Genomic DNA, 23,799 nt, shown 5'->3' on the forward strand with positions numbered 1-23,799 from the left:
GGGTGAATTAGAGTGATTGAGATAACAAAAAAAAAAAAGAGTTGAAAAAAAAGACCAGACCATCAGACCAACTGGAATAAATTCAATAAAGTCGACCACTGGAACCCTTGTATATGCCAGTTGTGTTGACCTAGAGTTAGGATTATCAATCACTGGTTCCCTTGTATATGCCAGTGTGTTGATATTAGTCAGACTAGTATCTCAGTCCATTAGGATAGGTTCATTTTGGCGGAGGCCTTCAGACAGATATGAGAAACACCATTCACCTAGTAAACATCAAAACCATCCATGTTTTCTATATTCGTCTTCTTGATCTATCCATGTGATTAGTTTTGACTCCGGATATTGATGTCCATAGTGCGACTATCTGAGTAGAGCTCTGTCACTTCATATGAATTTTAGTATGCTTGAGTGCAAACTCGTGTACAACAATTGGAATTTCACATCAGGGTACTTCCTCCTGTAGTCAATAAGTATGCCAAGCAAGGAGATTCTTTAGTTCCTTCCAAGGTTCTGTGTAGATAGATAGGGTCTGGAGTAAAAAGGTTTTGTGGGTATACCTCTAGTAAGCCCTCCGGAGACAACACTCCGCCACTAGGGACACCTAGGGGTTTAAAGGCTTATTGCATACGCTAAATGCAATCGACGATGCCTGCGACAGTGAGTTAGGATTTTATTTCTTTTTTTTGCTCGAGGACTAGAATAATAGGTTTGGGGGTATTTGATAGACACATTTTTGTGTCTGATATAATCTCAATTGTATATTGTTAGTGCTCGATTTTGTATTTATTTTGGCTTTTTATGTCTTTGTAGGTGTTTTTGGAAAAATAAGATTTTGCGGCGAAATTGGCTCGAAAAGTTTTTTTGCGTTCATGGGAGGACATTTGCTATTCGGACCCTCACTTTGGATAAGGGGTAACCTAATTACTAAGGGGCATCCCATTTCCAGGCATCTGCTAATCGCACCCCTACTCTGGATAAGGGGCAACCATCTTCAACATTCAAAAATCAGGTTTTGGCGGGAAAAAAGTGTAGTTAAAGAGCAGTTTTGGCAATCGTGATTTGGAGGAGTTTGAGGTCGATTAAACCTCTGATTTTCATAGGATAGACTCCTTATGGGTCTAGGAATCTGATATGGGTGTTTAAATCGATTAGATTGGGCTCAAACGACGGATTTTTCTCACAACAAGAAAATATGGAAAGTCACGTGTGTGACCTGTTTTAGGGAATTTTAGAGTGATTAAAACGCTGTAAACCTTCCCAAAGATTTGTATCTATCTAAGGAAGAGTTTAGAATAAAAAGGAAAGCTCAGAAACGCGTAGAAATCCTAAAACAAGAAATTGTCGCAACTTGGCCGTGAAGAGAAGGAAAGAGATTTTGGAAGATTTGGGAGAGATTTAATCGGTATTTTTGATATAAATAGATGTCTTGGGTCATATAGAAGAGGTGTCGAGAGTTTGGGAACCTAAGGAGAGCCAGAGAAGAAGAAATCAGAGCTTTACCAAACTCTGTTTCTGCTGCTGCTGTTGAAGAAGAAGAACAGCTGAAGAACATTGACCCTCGGTAGACAGTCGCAGAAAAGTGTCGTTGTTTAACAGCTGAAGAACATTAAGCTGTTCAGGGCAGTCTTATTCTAGGGTTTTAAAATCAGCGACAAAGCAACAGTTTTTCTGTAACAGTTCCATTGTAACAGCTGTTTTGCAACACCAATACACAGTTGCAAACAGTCTGTGTTATTACTTTTCACTCTTTTAATCATCTTTTGAGCAACAAACACATATTTTGAGATCATGATTAATATGAGGAGCTAAACCCCAACACTGGGATGACGGAGGAAGCCATATTTCATGCGTGTGGTAATTATATTTAATTCTTTTTATGACTTTTTGCATTAATTTAATCGTTTTATGATTTTTCTTAATTAGTTGTGAAGTCGTATGATGATGTATGCTTGGTCTAAGTGCTTTTGATGCATCATGCTAGTGATTTAAAGCTAATCTTTTTAAAATCTACCCTGGCAAAGAATTAGAGTCAATAAACAAGAGCTATAATTGTCTAAGAATTGATTTTTGAACCACATGGTATGAGGTTTGGTGGAATCCTGAGTCTCAGTAATATCTCGACATTGTGACAAACCTTGTGTATATATTTTGTTTATTTTTATTGTTTTCTATTATTAAGTCTGAAATTGAGTCTACACAAGTCCGAGTTGAACGAACTTTATTTACCACTTAAAAACTACATCAGTTACCAAACATCTTTGTTCCTTTACTGTTTGGAAGACGATCAAAAAGAGTTGAGTGCTTAAGAATTTACATCGGTAAAGCAACTCAAGATAGTGATTTCTATATTGGGATTCACGTGCGTTGTCCAGATGGTTGTGGGCGCAGGGTTACTGATGGAACTAAGTAAATAGGGGTAGATTACTTGATCTCAACTATACAAAGTTGGATTTGTTCTTTGTATAGCGTCTTAATTATGAGAGTATCCAAAACTAGACTAGGTCCCGGGGTTTTTCTGCATTTGCGGTTTCCTCGTTAACAAAATTTTAATGTGTCATTTACTTTACTTCCGCATTATAATTGTTTAGTTATAATAAAGTAAATAACACTTGTACGTTAATCCAAGACACTTGATAATGATCCTATAGTATACCGGTTTTATACCGTAACTATTATTAAGTGTATACCTTGTTGTTGTATTGTCTCGACTTTGTCTACAGACGATCACTCAAGGTATCGGACTTATATGTTGATACGAAAAGATTATGGTGTACTTGGGTACCCTCGTCATTTCAGTTATAAAACCCACAATTAGTCAACCATTTATGCGTACCAGTTGTTAACTGGATATAAGCCTGACATTTATATTCTTACATATTTTCGGTTGTGCTATATATGTGTCAATACGAATCCACGCCGTACTATAGTGGGTCATCAAAACAGTTAAGTAGTTATGTTGGATGTGAATTCCCAATAATTATCTGCATTCTGAAACCTTTAGCAGACGATCTCTTAACCGTTAGATTTACGGATCGTCACTTTGATGAGACAGACATCCGTTGTTAGAGGTAGATAAGAAAAAATATTTTCTTAGGGAATGACATGAATTATCATAGTGTATTCCCATTTTGTCTCATATTGATTCTTGTGCTCCATAAACGTAATTGTGAAGTAAATCCTAAAGTGACAATATCACATATATCAGCTGCAAGTGTACCCGCAACGTAATAAATCCTCAGTAAGGGATATACATCATATATTAAGGTATTGTAACTACACTTGGTGGAAGTGTAGTTGAGGCAGTGGATCCATAAAAAAAGATAGAGAGACCACCAGGTTCGGTCAATGCTCACCTAGAAAGTAAGTAGGTGAAAAAGACACAACCTAATTTTATATCATTAGTGAAATTATCTCATTAGATTGCCTCTGATTATGTCCACGAATCAATACTGGAGGATGCTCTGAAGTTTATGATTTCAGAGAACAATGAAATCCTCATGGATTATGAGAATGCACACAAGTCAATGGTGTTAGAGCACTACTCGGTCGAACTCGCAACCGTTGTTATCTCAAGCTTGTTTGTCAAGTTTAGTTGTCAAAAAAATAAGTCTTGATTTCTAGTCTACTTATAGCTATGTCTCGTATTAGGATAGAATGTGTAGTTGAGCTTTAGACTTCACGGCGTTCATCCATTGAAGACAAAGATTTACTAAGGGGAGCTTGTGAAACTTCATCAACAAAAGGTATGTGGAGACTTGAACTCATCTATCACTCGGAAGTCTATTCTTTTCTATCTCCTATTGAGACAAAAGTCGTATAACTATATAGACTTTACATTATACACATTTGATATTTCGAGCTGAGTTTAACTCGCTTATATCTTTCTCGAAATATTTGTTGGAAAGCTTTTTGCTTTAACCACTTTCATCGTTATTCTTGACAAAATTCAAAAGATGATCATGTGAAAATCATCTGGTAACATCTTACATGATTTATGTGAGACCGTCATTTGATGTAGGCTCGGAATGTTTCGTATTGATCGTTCGATCACTTGAAAATTGCTTATAATCTAATAGTTTGTGTGAGATAGTTATTGTCGTCTTCTAAGAATGTTTCGATGATTGAAATGAGAGTTAAGAGCTAAAACCCATGTTTTGATACATTACGGTTTGTGTACTTAGTGTACTTTTTTGACGGAATTCAGGACCGGAAGTTTGCATGCCCATTCGCAAACTTATTCAACTGTTTAAGTCAAGGTACTTAAGTTTGCATACCCGTTCGCAAACTGATTTAATTGTTGAAGTCCGGGAACCAAGTTTGCGTACCCGTTCGTAAACGGTTTCAACTGATTTCGGTCCGGAGCTAAAGTTTGTGTACCCGTTTACAAACTGTCGGCTTGTGACCAATGTCCGGAACTTGAGTTTGCGTACCCGTTTGCAATCTTAAGTGGTTCATGTTATTAAATCGGTTAAGTATGAATTCATACTCATGAAAATATATATATATATATATATAAGAGTTAAGGAATGCAAGCTCTGCAAACCGTCGCTAAATTATTCATGAAATGATTCTTTTGAATCAATCCGATTTTTCTTCAATTGTGTCTTCTATACTTCTATGAGAATATAAAAAATTTAACAAATCTATGAGTAACAAAATTAGATTCATTTGATTATCAATTGATCTAGAAGTGTTAAGATGAACAAGGTTAAGAGAAAAGTGTTCATATGGCTAACTTCGATTAACTTTTATTGAGCCAACTTAATATACACATTTAGGTACGGCTACCCATATCTAAATGAAGGTATATTTCATTTGTGTGTAACAAGCTAAAGACCATCTAACGGTGGAAAGATATTAGCTTGAATCTTAAATCAGGTTTCAACTAATGGTAAATATTGATTGCTTCGTTCTAAAGTTATCAAACCCTGATTTGAAGACTGTATAAGGGAGAACTCTAGCAACTGGGAAACCTAATCTCCATACCTCATGTGTGATACTAGTTGCGACTATAGTCGATTTTCCTTTAACATAGGTTTTTCTAAAGCCATTATAGGTTAGCGACTTAAAGACTTCATTGGGATTCTGACCAGACCCAACTATTTTACCTGTAGTTGCGAGTTCTGATCTTACTTTATGTTATCGTATTGAGTACTATCTTCCCTAACATTTTCTCGAGGTTTATCTCCGATAGGTAAGATATAAAAAGTAATCACAAAGCTCTTCGTCTCATTCTTTGTGATTCCATAATAACTTGTTCTACTAACATATGGTTAAGTTATTGTGAGGTGATTGATATTTCTAGGCTGTTCTTCGGGAATATAAGACCGGATTATCAATTGGTTCCCGTTCACCTTGATTTATTAAAAGACGGAACAACACTTCGTAGGTATTTATGTGGGAGACAGATTTATCTATTCAAATAGACTTTTCTATGTGAGACAAATTTTTTTATCAAGTCTTCGACTTTGGGTCGTAGGAGCTCTTAGTTGTGGGTGAGATCAGCTAAGGAAATCAAGTGCGTAGAGTCCTGCTGGGATTCAGAGGCGTAAGGAACGCGACCGTACCTTAATCAGTGTGAGATTGGTTAGGGCCCAACTACATTCTAGTACGAAGTTAACTTGTAGTAGGCTAGAGTCTGTTACGGCTTAATACAGTGTGGTGTTCAAATCTGTACTAGGTCACGGGGTTTTTCTGCATTTGCGGTTTCCTCGTTATAAAAACTTCTGGTGTCTGTGTTATTTAACAAAACTTCTGGTGTCTGTGTTATTTCTTTTCCGTATTATATTGAAATATCATAGGTTGTGCTTAGTTCAATCAATTGGTAAATCCAACCTTTGGTTTTTGATTGAAATTGATTGACACTTGAACATTGGTCTTTGGTACCATTCAAGTTTTTTCTCATAATAATCAGGCTCGTGGATTTCTATCTGTTTGATTTGTTGATTACATTGAGAAACAGGGATATAACTCTTGGATATATTTTCCTTAATTGAGTCTGACTGTCTAGTTGATTCTCTTGGAATTATATTGGAGTTAGTCCATACAGATTGGCTAAACAAAATATTGGGTGTGGTTGTTAGACCCCCGCTTTTTCAATTGGTATTATAGCAGGCAAACACGTTTAAGACCTCATAAGTTTGTGTTTCTAGCACTCTGACTCTATGGACAGAAACGTTATCTTTATAAATGTACCACCAGTCTTCGATGGCTTGAATTATGTATGTTGGAAAATTGCTATGGTGCCTTCCTTCAAGCACGTTACTTTTAATCATGGGTTCGTGTAGTTAATATCTATGATCCTCCAGTTGTTACATAAGGCGATGTAACTGTTCCAAATGATATTGGTGCATAAGATCCTGCCGAGATTCTCGTTGGCAAAGAAAAATTCTGAAGGATTAAATGCTATCATCCATTATGTTATCCCAGATCTTCAGCACCATGTGACTATATGCACTAAGTCTAAAGATGCTTGGGATATCTTAGAAACGGTATTCGAAGGAAATTCGTCTGATTGGGAAAAACCTTCGTATGGATGATGAAGACTCATTTGATGAGTTTAATCACAAAGTATCTGAAACTGTTAATGCATCTATTGCGTTAGGAAGACTATTCCTGAAAAGGAAATTGTGATAAAAATTCTCAGATCGTTGCCAGCTAGATACGATTCTAAGAAACATGCCATCGTTGAAGGAAATAACCTTGATACACTTTCCAGAAATACTCTTGTTGGGAAGTTAAAGATCTTTGATCATGAGCATACATCCAAATCTGGGAAGGATATTGCTTTCAAAGCACAAAAGAACACTAAATTGCTTGACAAAAGAAAAAGTGTTAGAAACTCTGTTGTTGATCCTATTGAGATTGATTCATCAGATGAAGATCTTGGCAACTCAGTTTCACTGATCACAAGATAGTTTAAATATCTTCTTTTTAAGAGAATTAAACGGTTCATTAGAGATAAACCCAGGTCATCAGTCAAACCTCATGACCGTTCCCCTCCTAAAAACAGAGACACTGTCGATACTGATGATGAGGATATGCCACAATGCTTCAAGTGTAAAGGTTTTGGTCATTTTTCTAGTGAGTGTTTAAATCGTAGAAAATACACTGGGAACAAAGGCCTTGCTGCAACTCTTGATGAAATGTCTGATCAATATGATTCGAACGATGATGAAAAGTCATGTGTTGCACTCCTTGGTGAAAATATTTATTTTGATAATTGTAGCAATACATACATCAATATTGATATTCTTCCTGGAGAAAATTCGTCAACCACTGTGGAAGATAAAATGGATTTTTCCCTGTCTACTGAAAATTCAATTTCACTTGTTTCAGGTACCTCAATTTGTTTAGCAGCATGCTCAGCTGTAATGTCTGAACCGTCCTCCACATTGACATGTTCTTATTTTAATTTTAAGGGTCATGAACTCTCTAAGTGTTACAAGTACAAGCATAAAATAAGATATGTCAACAAACTTCAATGGAGAGCAAATCGATTAGCAAACAAGCTCAAACTTGTTTAGAAGTCTAATTCATCCGAGGTAAGTAAACTCAATACTTCTCCGAAAAAGTTAATTTCTAAAGAAAAAATTAGACCTCTAGGGAAAAGAACAAGGTCTAAACATTCTGTTAAAAAGTGTATTAAGAATTCCGTACAAGAATTGAATGGAGGACAGATTATTGTTCTCCCCAACACAGCTTAACCGTGTTGAAGGTGCATCATGTATCATGTGCCTAGTCCAAGAGACAAGAGTTGAGCACAAATCAGGCTTTAGGAAAAGAAATTTTTTGTTTTATTTACGTTTTTGGTTTTCTGGAATTCTATTGATTTTTCCGTATCATAAATTAGTATTGAAAAGGTTTTTCCTTTTTCATTGAAAGAGGGTTAATATCGACAATTCTACCTTCTTTAGGGTTATGAATTGGTCGTACGTGAATCCTACTCTTCTTATAGGTTCTGTAACCCTGGATTCCTTTTCCTTCCCCGAAAACTCTTTTTATCACAAGATTGCTTATTGAGCTTTAATTGTGTATTTCTCTCACAATTCCATATTTGAATGGAGAATCCAAGCATCATATCTTCTGATGGAAAAGATGTTAATATGATTTCTAAGCCATTAATCATGAAGGAAAAACATAAATCTCATTCCTCTACAACTTTGAAAAGAAAAAGGAAGAATATGAAGAAACCAAGGGCTATCCCCTCTAATCTTCAGAAGTTTTCCGGTGTTCTTGAAGAGTTGAAGGAAACAAGGAAGGAGATTAAGCAAATAAAGGTTATTGTTTTAAGAACTCTTGAAATTCAGAATGCCATGGTTCGACATCAGTCAAGAAGGTTTGTTGGAATTGACTCATTTCTTCATGAACCTTGTCCAATGGTTGTTGACGACAAGGAGTTCGGGGACGACAAAGAATTTTTCAGAGGTCTTAATATCTAGGAAACTTCTTATGAGAATGTATTCTTATGTTTTAAGAAGGATAACTAGGGTTTGGAATAACATATATTGTGATTACACATAGCTATTGCCAACAATTTTCATCTTGCAATGTTTTTAAATTTATTTATTTAAATTCTAAAGTTATTTGAAAGATGATTTTGCAATATTAATCTTTATTGGTTTCATATATTACAAATAATGTTATGGGATATGTGTGTTTATGTCTGTGAACTATCATTGTCCCATATATGTCAAAAGTTAAGTCTATTATGTCATTATGCAAATATTGATGGAAAATAGAATGAACATTTGATTTATATGTCAAAGATTAAGTCTATGATATCATCATGCATACTTTGATGAAAAATATAATGAATCTCTAAAATATTCCGCAATATTGATCTTTCCCTGATCCACTTCTATGTGAAAGTACTGTATGGCTCCATAAGTTTTTTTATGTTGAGCATTTCCGATTAAATTAATCATTGAGGTTCCTTTGTGGTTAATTTAATTGAGTTTTCTGGATACAAATTCATGTTTCATGTGATTTGTTAATGTCCAAAGAAAACCTTCTTTTCTTGTAAAAATAAGGTCGCTCTTGTTGTTCTTTCGGGAATGACATTTTATGGGGGGGAGTTCTTAATTGAACTTGTGCTTAATTGCCAAGTCTTTGTGGGGAGTGCGGTTGTGGAATATTGTAGGAGTTATCTTGTATCTTTATAGACTCCCTGATGAATACACTAAGTTTCGACTATGTGAAATCATCAAAACAAAGTTGATATGTTCTCTTTTAGCCATGGAATATCTCTTTGATAATTTCATTATGATCCCGCGAGTTTTCGTACCTTTGCCAATTTATATTGACAAAAAGGGGGAGAGTTATTTTGTAGTTCACACTACATATACATATGGTTTACAGATCATTATGTAAGGGGGAGTGGTTTTCATTGTGAGATGAAGTATTAACTAAGGGGGAGTGATACATATCACCGTAGTATTATTGTCAAAGTTGTGATACAATTGAACTTTGATGTTGTGCAATAATACTATGACATCGTATAACAATAATTGAGAACAACTGTTTTCTTATTATTATGGATACGAATCTTCAACAACTATGATGCTGAGTTGAACACGTTCAGAATCACTGGAGTACTTGGAGTGACGAAGAATTCAAGGAATGTTGAAGAACCTATGAAATCAAGCATTTGGATGAGAAACTACAAAGTTTATTTATTTTGTAATCCATATGTATTGATAGTTTTGTCACTAAAATTGACAAAGGAGGAGATTGTTAGAGCACTGCTCGGTCGAACTCGCAAGCGTTGCTATCTCAAGATTGTTTGTCAAGTTTAGTTGTCAAAACTATAAGTCTTGATTTCTAGTCTACTTATAGCTATGTCATGGGTTAGGATAGAATGTGTAGTTGAGCTTTAGACTTCACGGCGTTCATCGATTGAAGACGAGGAACTATTAAGGGGAGATTGTGGATCTTCATCAACAAAAGGGATGTGGAGACTTGAACTCATCTATCACTCAGAAGTCTATTCTTTTATATCTCCCATTGAGTCAAAAGTCGTATAGATATATAGACTTTACATTATACACATTTGATATTTCGAGTTGAGTTTAACTCGCTTATATCTTTCTCGAAATATGTGTTGGACAGATTTTTGCTTTAACCACGTTCATCATTATTCTTGACGAACGTCAAAATATGATCATGTGAAAATCACCTGGTAACATCTTACATGATTTGTGTGAGACCGTCATTTGATGTAGGCTCAGAATGTTTTGTATTGATCATTCAATCACTTGAAAATTGCTTATAAGCTAATAGTTTGTGTGAGGCATCTATTGTCATCTTCTAAGAATGTTTCAATGATTGAAATGGGAGTTAAGAGCTAAAAACCATGTCTTGATACATTACCGTTTGTGTAATTAGTGTACGAACTGTTTTGACGGAATTCAGGACCGGAGGTTTGCATACCCGTTTGCAAACTTATTCAACCGTTTAATTCAGGGTACTTAAGTTTGCATACAAGCAAACTGATTTAACTATTGAAGTCGGGGAACCAAATTTGCGTACTCGTTCGCAAATGGTTTCAACTGAGTTCGGTCCGGAGCTAAAGTTTGCGTACCCGTTTGCAAACTGTCGGCTTGTGACTAATGTCCAGAACTTAAGTTTGCGTACCCATTTGAAAATTTAAGTGGTTCATGTTCTTAAATAAGTTAATTATGTTTTCGTACTCATGAAAAAATACATTTATAAATTAAGGAACGCAATATTTGCAAACCGTGGCTAAAATGTTCATGAACTGATTCTTTTGAATCAATCCGATTTTGCTTCAATTGTGTCTTGTATACTTCTATGAGAATATAAACAATTAAACAACTCTATGAGTAACAAAATTAGATTCATTTGATTATCAATTGATCTAGAAGTGTTAAGATGAACAAGGTTAAGATAAAAGTGTTTATATGGCTAACTTCGGTTAATTGTTATTGAGCCAACTCAATATACACGTTTAGGTATGGTTACCCATATCTAAATGAAGATATATTTCATCTGTGTGTTACAAGCTAAAGACCATCTAACGGTGGAAAGATATTATATTGAATCTTAAATCAGGTTTCATCTAACTGTGAATATTGATTGCTTTGTTCCAAAGTTATCAAACCCTGATTTGAAGACTATATAAAGGAAAACTCTAGCAACTGGGAAACCTAAACCCCACACCTCATGTGTGATACTAGTTGCGATTAGAGTCGATTCTCCTTTAACCTAGGTTTTTCCTAAAACCGTCATAGGTTAACGACTTAAAGACTTCATTGAGATTCTTAAGCCAGACCCAACTATTTTCTCTGTAGTTGCGTGTCCTGATCTTACTTTGTTCAATCGTATTGAGTACTATCTTCTCTAATATTTGTTAGAGATTTATCTCCGATAGGTGAGATATAAAAATTAATCACAAAGCTCTCCGTCTCATTCTTTGTGATTCCAAAATAACTTGTTTTATTACCATCTAGTTAAGTTATTGTGAGGTGATTGATATTTCTAGGCTGTTCTTCGGGAATATAAGACCGGATTATCAATTGGTTCCTGTTCACCTTGATTTATCAAAAGACGGAACAAAACTTCGTAGGTATTTATGTGGGAGACAGATTTATCTATTCAAATAGACTTTTTTGTGTCGGACATGTTTGTTTATCAAGTCTTCGACTTTGGGTCGTAGCAACTCTTAGTTGTGGGTGAGATCAACTAAGGGAATCAAGTGCATAGATCCCTGTTGGGATTCAGAGGTGTAAGGAACACGACTGTACCTTAATCAATGTGAGATTGGTTAGGGCTCAAACACATTCAAGTCCGAAGTTAACTTGTAGTACGCTAGAGTCTGTAGTGGCTTAATATAGTGTGGTGTTCAAATCTGGACTAGGTCCCAGGGTTTTTCTGCATTTGTGGTTTCCTCGTTAACAAAACTTCTGGTGTCTATGTTATTTTTTTCCCGCACTATATTGAAATATCACAGGTTATGCGTAGTTCAATCAATTGGTAAAATTGATGGACACTTGAACATTGTCAAGTTGTTTCTCATAATAATTAGGATCGCGGGTTTCTATCTGTTTGATTTGCTGATTACATTGAGAAACATAGATATAACTCTTGGATATATTTTCCTTGATTGAGTCTGACTGTCTAGTTGATTCTCTTGGAATTATATTGGAGTTAGTCCATACAGATTGCCTAAACGAAATATTGAGTGTGGTTGTTAGACCCCCGCTTTTTCAAATGGAAAGATCATGCGAGCATATTAATGATTGTTATTTTTATATATAGTTGCTCAGGGAAATAAAACACGGAGATTGAACCAGACTCCTTATTATTAAATGTCAATAAAGATCATATTTGGCAATCTAGGTAGAACTTGGTTCTTTGACAAATATACAGGTATTTAGTGAGTTAGTGCTAACCAACCAAGTGTAAAGCCTATGATAAATAAATGATAATTCATCACAAAGCGCAGTGAGAAGAATAAAGTCTTAAAGTATAAGTACTCTCATTGTGGCGTGAGGTTTCTCACAAATCCTTGGAATTGTTTACTCTCTTGTAATGAACGTTATAAAGTACTATTACTTAGTTTGCTTGGTAGTCCCCAAAGGACTTGAAATGCAGCATTTGTGTGTGGTTAACTATTACTTATGTCTCTAAGGATTAAGGGGTAAACATATTTATAAAAGTGTCTGATATCCTTTTGTCTGTCAAAACAAATGACTCTAATCCACGGAGTGCGTTCGCAATTATATAATGATTACTGATTTTTCATTAACAAAGAGTTGGAATGCTCACTTATGGATCGATAATCATCCAAAATTGGTATACCCGTATAAGTGAATATTTGATTGGGAAGAGATAAACAAGTAAGGTATTTTTCCCTGCGTACTCACAAGAAAAGGCTCCTTATTTGGAATTGTAGCTATCTATGTTGATGGTATGGACATGATATGTACCCCTAATTAAATAAGAGATTTTACAAGCTGCTTGAAATTCAAGTTCGAAATAAGAATCTAGGGAAAGACCGGTTGTATACCGAGCTTGTGGTATATTATTCCACCAGTTTGCATATGCACAAAGTTTTCATCCAATTTAACAAAGACATGCATCCTGCTAGCACTCCCATGATTGAGGTTCAAATATATGTAAATTACCATTTTGTCTAAACAAATATTAATTGGGATATGAAATTTCCCTTTTTAAGTACAATAAACACATTGTTATACTTGTTATGATGTAGTCATCGACCAAATATTTCATCCTAGCGAACTTGTTAGCTAGATATAGCGCAGCACCGATGGATCGTCTTTGGAACAATATAGTGAATGTAATCATATACTTAAAAGGAACTAACAAACATGAGTTTGTTTTACCCTGCAAATATAAAAAGAGGACTGCTAAAGGAAGTGCAATCTAAAATTTATTGATTGTGATGGTACAATAATCTCTTCAACCACGAAAGTAATCAGGAGGGACATGACTGACTTATTTACTAAGTAATTACCTATATTCACTTTTAGAGAGTACATGACTAAAGAAACTATCTGGAAACTTCTCTAAATTGAATCAGGAGAGGATCCAAGGATATGATGTCAACTATTTCACTTCTGTTAAAGCAATGCTCGGTTGAACCCACAAGTTTTGCCATCTCAATCTTGTTGTCAATGTTAGATGATCAAAACTATATCTTGATTTCTAGTCTACTTAGTCAAGTCTCGGACTAGGCTAGAATTTGGTAATTGAGTATCAGACATCACCCTCGAAGACTGAAGATCAACGAAGAAATTTGGAGAACTTCTGTATCAGGTATGTGAAGACTGAACCATTCTATTTTACTCACTATTTTACCATTCTATCTGTTGAGACGATGTCGTATGTCTTATAGTAGATTTACAAATAAGAAGTTTCGGGTCAAGCTTGTCTTTTTAAAAATCTCGAAATATAACTTTAGTAAAGATGTTCAATGATCCTTAAACAATAGTAGTTCTAATCAATTTATTGTTTGAATTAATTTGTGGTTCAGTTGAAAATTTCCCAAGCAAATGATTTATCATGTGGGAATGTTTCAAACATCATAAGAGAGATTAAACTATATGATATTTCTGCTCAGGGTAGGTTGGAGAACCAGTTTATAAACCATAGTTGTCTGAGTTTCAGAAATATAGGAAGGTTGGCAAACCAGTTTGCAAACCGTGAGTTCAATTGGGAACAGTTCATGAACATTGCGAACTGAATTTTGAATATGGTATTATATGCTAGTTGTTGGCGAACCTGGTTCATAAACCATATGAGTTCGGTAGTCTTATAGGGTTGGAGAACCAGGTTCACGAACCATTGCATCATGACTCGTGAACAAGCCTAACGGTTCACGAATCATTGTACGAACCGTCCCAGTAAATTTTAGCAGATGCTCAAAGATTTATTTTTTAAACACGTTTAACATTGCTAGAACTCTCTCAAACACTTCTAAGACTTCATTGATCACTCAAACACTTATGTGTGTGTATCATTCATGATTAAATATCTAGGTGTTTAAATGAACATCAAGTTGCTTTTAGTTCTTTGGCATACTTTCCAAACCGAACAGTCATTATACATGACTCCAGAACCGGTTCCTAGTGTGTATTATTTTATTGTTTTTTCAAGACCTAAAAGTGTTTGCTTGATTCTCAAGTTATCTTAGATTGAATTCTAAGCAACCCATGGTCCTTGAAATCTATAAATAGGGATGCTCTTTCAACGGGGAAATTCAAACCCTGGCACTTTGTGTTTTAGTTGATTCTAGAGTCGTCCTTTATAGACCTTGGTTTCCTATAAGAAACATAATTAGGTCTACGACTAAAATACTTCGCTTCGGGGATTCGTGAATCCAGGTTCAACTATCTTTACCTTGGTAGTTCGTGTATCCTAATCTTGCTTTTCTATTATCGAGGTTTTCGTAATCTCTTTCAGGCAAGGTAAATAGTAATTACAAAGTTATTTTCGTCTCAGACATTGTGATTCCTCAAGATAGATATCTGAAAAACTGATCTTAATTGATCTTTTGAAGATTGTTCTTGAGAGGTGGTTAAGAATCTAGGATGCTCTTTGGGAGTCGTAAGTTCCAGATTTGTCAGGTTAGCTAGCTTTGTCTATTGAAAACAAACTTCCTCACCTTGATCTTTGATCTAAACGAAAATCAAAATAAGCTTATCTATTATGGGCATATTGGTAAGTTTGCACATGAACCGGTGTACCGGACCAGAACCGAAAAAATCGGAACGGAACCGAACTGGTACCGGTGAAGGGGGTACATGGAACAGGAATATAAATGAGAACCGGTACAGGGAGGGGTACAAGTACCGGTTCTAAGCAAATTCTCGCAGGTGCTGGACCAAAATACCCGGTGAATAATAGCCTTCGATCTTTTTATTTGAATTAATCATGGCTATTGATCCTAGGTATTAGTAGTCATCTCATCTATCGAGAATCGACTGTTCACCACTCATTCTTTTTTTTTATCAGAGTTGAAGAACAGAAACACCATCGCTCACTTCTTATTCTTCTTCTTCACTCTCTGACTCTGAGTCTCTATATCAGATTCACCACCACCACCACCATCATCTGATTTTGGGTAATTTCAAATTTGTTTGATTAACTTAGGGTTCTTAATAATTAGTTACATTTTTAATTAATCTATTTAATTGCATGTTTGAATCTAGTGTAGGGTTTTATTTGAGTTCGATTTGTTTGATGTCTAGAAATGAAGAATTAATGGATTTTGTGATGGTGGTAGTTGTTGTTAGTTCCGAGTAATTGAATATGAGAAATTACAGTCATGAACAGAGTGAGGAGAAGATGGTGGTGCTACTGTAGAAATTCAACAATTCTGATGGGTTAGAAGATTGGGTTGAATTCAAGTGTTTATGGCAACAGATTTGGGTTTTTGATTTTCGTTGTGAATGTGGGTATGAAATTAGAAATCAGATTAAGGAATTGTTGCAGTTAACAAGATGGTTTCCATGGAATAAGTATGGTTTTTTTCCAGAAATTATGTTTCGATTTAGTGAAATTATGAATCAGTAAACCAGGTTTTGTTTAATTGAAATCGGGATGTTTTCTCCTTTCTTTGTTGAAACATCAGTTGCACTCTCTTCCTGTGTGCACTTTTTATTTTTGGTTTTCATAATAAATCAATTTGGAATTTTTCACTGTTGCTTCGTTTGTGGTATTGGTTAACAGGGAAAGTGATGGTCTCAATGGCAATCTCAATGATGAATTTTTAAAATTCAGAAGATGAATCAATTTGTGTGTTGTTAATACCATTGACCTTTTGATGTATTTGATTTACCAGAACAGAGTGTTCTCTGAATTCTAGAATACTCAAAAAAAAACCGGTATCGGACTTATACCGGACCGGTCTTTCAGGTACAAGTACAGGTCCATGTACTCAAATAGAGAACCAGTCAGTAGGAGGTACAGGTACCGGGTTCTTAGGAAACTCGGACCATACCGACCCATATGCAGCCTTACATATTGGTACCAAAAGTCTTCACTTAGGTTGAAGCAACTCTTAGGATGTAAAGGACGTCAGCTAAGGGAATCAACTGCGTAGAGCCTTGCGAGGTTCAAGAGACTTAAGGAGCGCGACTATAACTGAACCGCTTAGAGGGTGGATTCGGTATTAACTACATTCCAGTTCAAAGTCTGATAATAGGCTAGTATCTGTAGCGGCTTAATACAGTTTGGTGTTCAAATCTAGACGAGGTCCCGGGGTTTTTCTGTTATTGCGGTTTCTTCACTAACAAAACTTCGGGTGTCTTTTGTTTTTCCTTTTCCGCATTACATTGTTTATCTTTATAATTGAATTTATGCAAGTTGTACATACTCAATCTTAGTAGATACGCCCATCTAATTTTGGTTGATTACGAGACTCGTTTCTTGTAAAATTCGTATCTTGAAAGATAGATAACAAGTTTAATTACTTGGAAGAATTCCGATTGGATTATTTGGATACGACTAGATTGGTCTTGGATATTGATTTTTGAGATCGTCCAAGTACTCTTCTTAACAATCAGGTTCACAGACTCTTGTCTATATACATACTGATTGAGAAGAGGTTAGAGATGTAAACTCTATACACTATTGTCAAGGATCATTCAGTTGGTATACTTGCAATTGTATTAGGTTTTGTCCATACAGGTTTCCGTACGAAAAAGTTGGTGTTATACTTGGTACCCTTGCGTTTTCAACTTCGAAATGTAAAAATGTGTTTTATTGTTTTTCCCTTCGGTCGAGATTAGTTTATCCACAGGTTTTTTTTACTCAACAAGGTTTTTGGCAAGACAAGCATAACTACACCAATTACATGTTAAATGTTGAAGACCTGAAGGTCGCATTGATATGGGTGAACAATATTAGAATCAGAGAAACAAAACTCGATAGTTTGTCAAGTGAAGCCACTACCAATATCAGTACAACGAAGTAAGGATTGCGTCACAACAATTTTTGACACAAATCAACAAGTGGTACTGATACTACTATTGTATATCAACAATGGATTTTCATCAAGCCTAAAAAACATAGAAATAGTGCCATGTATGGTTATTCAACAAAAGACATATATATTTCTAGACTTATCACGTTGTACTATTTTCCCTTTATCAAGGTTTTATCCCACTGGTTTTTCCTTGTAAAGGTTTTAACGAGGCAACATATGCATGTCCAATTATATTCTAGGTTTTCTTAATATTGTACTATTTTTTCTTAGTTTAGATTTTGTCCCTATGGGTTTCCTGACGATATTTTTGTTGGAAACTAAAAACTGATATTCTCCCATTCAATTCTAAAATCTTTACGTATGTTAGAAATGTTAATCCCAATTGTGCTATGTGTCACCATTCTTTAGAAACTGGCGAACATCACCTGATGCATTGTAGCTTCACTAAATCTATTTGGTCCTTATGTTCTATAAATCTGGAAAATACTACTAGAAATATCAATTCTAGTATAGGATTGTGTACTTTTTGGTTTGATCAGTACCCTCACCAAATCAGTTGGGTCCTTGGGCTGATGTGTGTGCTACATTTGGTGGAATGTGTGGAAGTCACGTAGCGAAACGGTATTCAAAAAGAAAAAACCAAATTCCATGAGGCACTGCTATGAGGATAAATGTGATAGAAATAAAAGAAGACCATAGCATGTGAACTAATTGCTTTCCATAATAGCAACACAAAACTAACTTGAATGAGTACTATGATGCCAGTAGTTGATAAAGGAAACACCATTTGCAGAAGAACTTCAGATAATATAACTCTGTGGAAAGAAAAAGGAGAATACTTACCAGCCATCAAAGCTATGAGTGAACTTTTCAACTTCACGGCGGAAGATTTATCTTTCAAAGCTCACATCCACACCTGACGAAAACTTTGCAAGGAAAGACTAGAAGCACCAGTTGGTAGACTAACTGTGAAGTACACTATTATAGAAAGCTCAACTAACTTTGATTTTGTGGTATCTAAGGTAGTTAATATTGATCTTTCCTATTTTGTTGTAATCGGCAGCAGAACTCAAAGTCCTCTGATTTGGGAGGCATTTATTTTGACAAAATTTGTCTAACTTTCCCGTTTTTTTCCTATTATTAAAAAGTAAATGACCTTAATCCCTTCAAAATTTAAAGATGACCAAGGGATTTAAATGTATTGAAACAACTAAATTGCTAATATGGGATACCAAATTTATGAAACCAGTTTTTTAGCGAGGAAACCAAACCCATATACTTATAGGACTTTCTTGTTTGTCTTGTGTGAAATCCAGTACCCTCAAACCGGTACCTCTAGCAGCCTTGGTGAAACAAGACGGTCTACCAATATGCATTTTTACACCTAACTCTTCCGGGGATGATACACTGATCACGGGTTAAATCCCGTGGTCCATTCCACAAGAGATAAAATCAGGGATCCCCTAAACCGGCGGATTTGCAGGGGTGGGTTAAAGGTGAAACCCACCCCTCTCTCACAATCCCACTGTCGGGATGGCCCGTAGGATCCAAACTCTCGGATGTCAATCATTTCCGTAACTCTTCACTCTTTACATTGATTGATAAATAAATTCTTCATTTTCATCAATTTTCTCTTTCCTTTTAGGAAAAAGTTCGTTCCCCCTTTCTACGTGTCTTAACTTGTAACAGCAAAACAACTTTTTCTTTTTTTTCTTTTTGCTCGATCAACTCCATTTTATTACTGATATGGAAAAAATACATCTCTCAAGAATCAAAATTGAGAAAATTTTACGTCGCACAAAATTACAAGAGCAAAACAACAATAGACTCGCACAAAATTACAAGAGCAAAACAACAATGCTGCTATAACTTGACTGAACTTCTGAACACAGATTAATTATAAGCGACTAAAAAAGGTATGAAGCGTGAATCCTTTTTCGTCTTCAGAAAGCCCACGTCATACAAAGTTTTCCTTCCTTAAATGATCAAAAATTAGATCTCACCCATCTCCCAATTCAAGTTTGTCCAGAAGGTTCTCTATTATACAAGCCATACGATTAAGAGTTTAGTATGATATTATAATCTCACGGCCAAAACCTCATCACATCACCAAATAGGAATTTGTCCCGACACATTACTCGTGCCACGTTTTCCGATGGCATACTGTTAGGTAAAGCATGATTCATCGCTCTCGGACTTATCAGAGAGCTCTAATTCCGAACCTAATCCATGAAATTTTATAATCTCATAATCGTAAAAGGAAAAAACTGAAAACCCCTCATTAATTCTGTTTCTTTGGGAACAGCGCCTGCAAATTCAAATATCCGACCCACAATACACAGATGTAGGGTTTTATTTTATTTATTTCACAATTTTCAGTCTCTGAAACAACCAAAAAAAATGAGAGTCATGGAGGAAGAACAACCAGAAGAAGGGAAGAATTCAGTGGAAGAAGAAGAGAACAGTAAGTCAACGCCGATTTTTATGTATAAAGAAGAAATAGAAGAAATATTAGGGTATAAGTTTGTGAACAAAACTTTATTAGAAGAAGCATTTACACATCCATCATTTTTCGATCCAAGGGTTAGTATACAACCATGTATAAACTATGAACGTCTTGAATTTGTTGGAGCTGCTGTTCTTGATCTGGTTATAGCTAAAGAGATGTTCATATTATACCCAAGATTTTCTCCTGGTAAATTAAGCAGGCTTAGAGCAGCAAATGTGGATATGGAGAGACTTGCTAGAGTTGCTATCAAGTTTGGTTTACATCGTTATATCCGGTACAAGAAGACTTTTCGCATCGATGAACAGGTATGGTTTTTTCTAATATGTATGTCTCGTATTCGTGACATACATACTTGAATATCTCTTTGTTTTAAAGACTTTCTGACTCTTCAGCTTCAGTCCTTGACACACGGACTGGTAGGATTGTGTTTTCCTTTTCAGTTTAATCCGTCTATTTTGTCTTATCTAATCTAATCTAACTCATCAGAGACTGTCTTACTGTTTAGTATTTGCTTACCTGGCGTATGACATGTGATGTCTTGTCTGACTCACCGAAATCTTTTGGGTTTGTGTTGAATAGATTAGAGAGTTTAGTGAAGCAACAGTGGAATACCCAGTGAACTCAAATGGGCTTATCTATGTCCCAAGATTCTTAGCCCATGTTGTGGAAGCAATTTTTGGTGCTGTTTTCATCGACTGCAATTCCTCAATGGACATCACCTCCTCATTCCTCACTGTTAGAAAGGTATTCTCTCTTTTTAGTTTCTCTGGCAAGCTACTGTTTTTACGAGCAGTCCGGTGCTATACCTCATCCTAAATCATGGATGCTTGTGCATGCTAACTATCATCCTAATTGTTAAAAATGCATGTGCTTTATTCATCTACGTGCTTAGAATGCAGGCATTTATATTTATTGATCAGTATATAATAACTTAAGAGACGCACTGGTTTAACATTAGTATATTTTGTATGTTTAGATAATTAAAGACTTGTTAGAGCCTCTGGTTAGTCCTGAAACCATAGAGGAACATCCAATGACTGAACTACAAGAGTTTTGTCAAAAGAACAAACTGAAGTTAAAGATTGTCAAGGACTTGAAGATCAAAGAGAACAAAAAGGTTAGTGTGCTTGTGAATGATACTTTAATAGGGATTGGAACTCACGGGGGTAAACAAGAAATTGCACAGAATAGAGCAGCTAGATCCGCCATAGATAACCTTAGAAGCAACAATACATTTAGCTTTGTCTTTAAGCCTTTCGAAAAAAGAGTAGGATTCCTGAATCAGGAAGAGGAACCTGATCTTGAAGAAGAAGAAGAAGAGGAGGATCATGAGAATCATTTGCCCGATATTGATTGGCTGCTGAAGGTATATGAAGTACAAAAGATTTTAGGGTACGAGTTCAATGATAAAAGTTTGTTAGCAGAAGCTTTTACACATCCATCCTTTTACGATGGTGATGATGAACGCGATATAAACTCAGTGTACAAGAAAATTTCCTATGAACGTCTTGAATTTATTGGAGATTCAACACTCAATATGTTAATAGTCAAGGAGATGTACAACTTGTATCCTGACTTGACCCCTGGGCGATTAACTCGCATTACTGCTGCCAATGTTGACAATGAGAAGCTTGCTCGAGTCGCTATAAAGTATGGGTTCCATCACTGCTTACGTTATGATACTCCTCACCTCGCCAGACAGGTACACGTACTATCCATTTTGCTAGTAACTCCATACACACAAATACTGACACAATAGAACTGTTTACTTGGGCACAATTCAAAGGTGTGTTTTTCGTTTGTATTCAGATAGAAGTATTCTGTGAAGAATTATTGGACTACCCCATGCATTCGAATGGGCTCATTGATGAACCTAAATGCCTAGCTGATCTAGTTGAGGCTACTGTTGGAGCTGTTTTCATTGACAGCAATTTCTCCCTTGATACTGTATGGAAGGTAAACTTTCTCTTTTTCTTCTCACGAGTTCAGCCAGACAACCTAGAGTCCCAGACCCTTAATTAAGTATCACTGTTATTGACTAATGATGATTTGTGTATTTAGGTGGTTAGTGAGATTCTGAAGCCTATGATGGGTCATGAAATCGTAGAGAAGCATCCAATGGCTGAATTGCTAGAGTTTTGTCAAAAGAACAGATTGAAGATTGAGCTTGTTAAGGACTTGGGAAATAACAACAGCACAAAAAGGGTGGATGTATATGTGGAAGACAATTTGACTGGAACTGGAATTCATGAGGTTAAGAAAGAAATTGCTAAGAACAGAGCTGCTAAAGCTGCATTAGATTATGTTAACATGAACAAAAGTACCTTAATTGCTGAGACAAATTCAACAACTTTTTCGTTTGTTGAAAGAACAAATCCAGCTATTGAATCGTCGTAGTCTCATTAGCCTCAGGGCGAAATTCAGAAGGGTTATGTGCCTCCAGTGGGCCCAACTCACTGTGCTTAAATCACTTTAAGTTGGGCCCAAAAGGGGCAAGTGCCTCTCAGTAAGAATGTCTAAATGTTTGGTTCTCTGATCCAGTTATTTACTCTTTGTTGATTAAGTTACACTCAACATGTATGCGTCATACCGTCAATGTTTACCCTCACTTCTTTATCAGTTCTTTTGTATATTCCGAAAAACATTTCCCCCGGTTTCGGCAAGACTAACGGATTTTACTATTTTCGTATCTGTTATAAGATCATCTTCAATGCAAGGGGTTAAGATCTTAAAAAAGCATGCTACATATGATTTAAGACATTTTCCACAAAAATTCCAACTCCAATGTAAGTGTCAAGGTCATAGAAAGTGGGTCTTAGGTTGTTTTGTTAGTGGGAGACAGAAAATTATAAATCAATTTATTTTCACTCATGTTGCTATCATTTTCGTCTCTTGACTTCTTTAGCATTAATTTGACAAAATACATAAACTTCTCTGTATAAATAAGTAAGAAATATACATGGGATGCTCAAAAGAAAACATACAGGAAACTTATTGTTTTTTTTTTTTTTCCTGAAGCATAGATTTTATTATAATAAGTTTAATTTACAACTTATCGTGGGTATGTGGTACCCACAGAGTCTTGAAATAAAATGTGACTGATAAAAGATGGGATTGCCTGGTCCCAGATTTTGGTTGCATAGTTTCCCGTTTGGCTTCCATCCGCTGCATGGTTTTCTAATCCGTCCGCTGCTTGATTTCCTTCCCTGTAGATGTGTTGTATAGCGACTTGTGGGATTTGCCTAAGTCTACTTTTAATTTCTTCAATCATTCCTGCTATGTGCCAAGGTGGCGAGGTAGTTGATGTGATGGAACGCAGGAGGTTCTCCGAGTCTGTTTCAAAAAGGATTCTAGGCCATTGTCTCTCTGATGATGTTCTTGAAGCCAATAGTAAGGCCCGGGTTTCTGCAATTAGTGATGTCGTAATTCCTAGTGGTTGGGCCATACCTATTAAAGTTCGTGCATCAGAGTCTCTACAGACGAATCCAGCTCCTGCAAATCCCGGGTGGCCTCTGGTTGCTTCATCCGTGTTAATCTTAATCTAGTTGATATTTGGAGTGGACCAACCTACCGATATTGTTGCTATTCTTTTATCTGTTATCGGGTGGTTGACTGTTGGTGTATCTCCTGGTACGATTGGGGGTGACGCTTGCAGCGCCAAAGAATATTCTTGTTGTAGTTTTTGTGCCTAGCATACGATTTCTTCTGAAGTTGTTTGTTTTTGTTGGTAAATTAGATCATTTCTGGATAGCCATAGGGTCCAGAATAGAAAACAGAATGAGGAGATTATAGAAGTTGATGTTGGATGTTGCAG

General features: G+C 35.9%; 1 protein-coding gene across 1 annotated transcript; it reads left to right on the forward strand.

The window, feature by feature from the left end:
• The first annotated feature begins 19,280 nt into the window (after positions 1-19,280).
• Positions 19,281-22,604, forward strand: LOC113288023 (endoribonuclease Dicer homolog 4-like). The gene is made up of 5 exons (XM_026536949.1): positions 19,281-20,290; positions 20,565-20,729; positions 20,962-21,687; positions 21,795-21,941; positions 22,047-22,604. The coding sequence occupies exons 1-5, from the start codon at positions 19,877-19,879 to the stop codon at positions 22,380-22,382; spliced, it is 1,788 nt and encodes a 595-aa protein (XP_026392734.1). The 5' UTR covers positions 19,281-19,876; the 3' UTR covers positions 22,383-22,604.
• Positions 22,605-23,799: the final 1,195 nt, after the last annotated feature.

The sequence above is a fragment of the Papaver somniferum genome, chromosome 6 (genome assembly GCF_003573695.1).
Source record: "Papaver somniferum cultivar HN1 chromosome 6, ASM357369v1, whole genome shotgun sequence".
Classification (NCBI taxonomy): domain Eukaryota; kingdom Viridiplantae; phylum Streptophyta; class Magnoliopsida; order Ranunculales; family Papaveraceae; genus Papaver; species Papaver somniferum.

Bases quoted from the DNA above. Each gene is read 5' to 3' on its own strand.
- LOC113288023 (XM_026536949.1), top strand. From the start codon at position 19,877: ATGAGAGTCATGGAGGAAGAACAACCAGAAGAAGGGAAGAATTCAGTG. The intron at 20,291-20,564 runs GTATGGTTTTTT...TGTGTTGAATAG, and splicing joins CTTTTCGCATCGATGAACAG to ATTAGAGAGTTTAGTGAAGC. The intron at 20,730-20,961 runs GTATTCTCTCTT...TTGTATGTTTAG, and splicing joins CATTCCTCACTGTTAGAAAG to ATAATTAAAGACTTGTTAGA.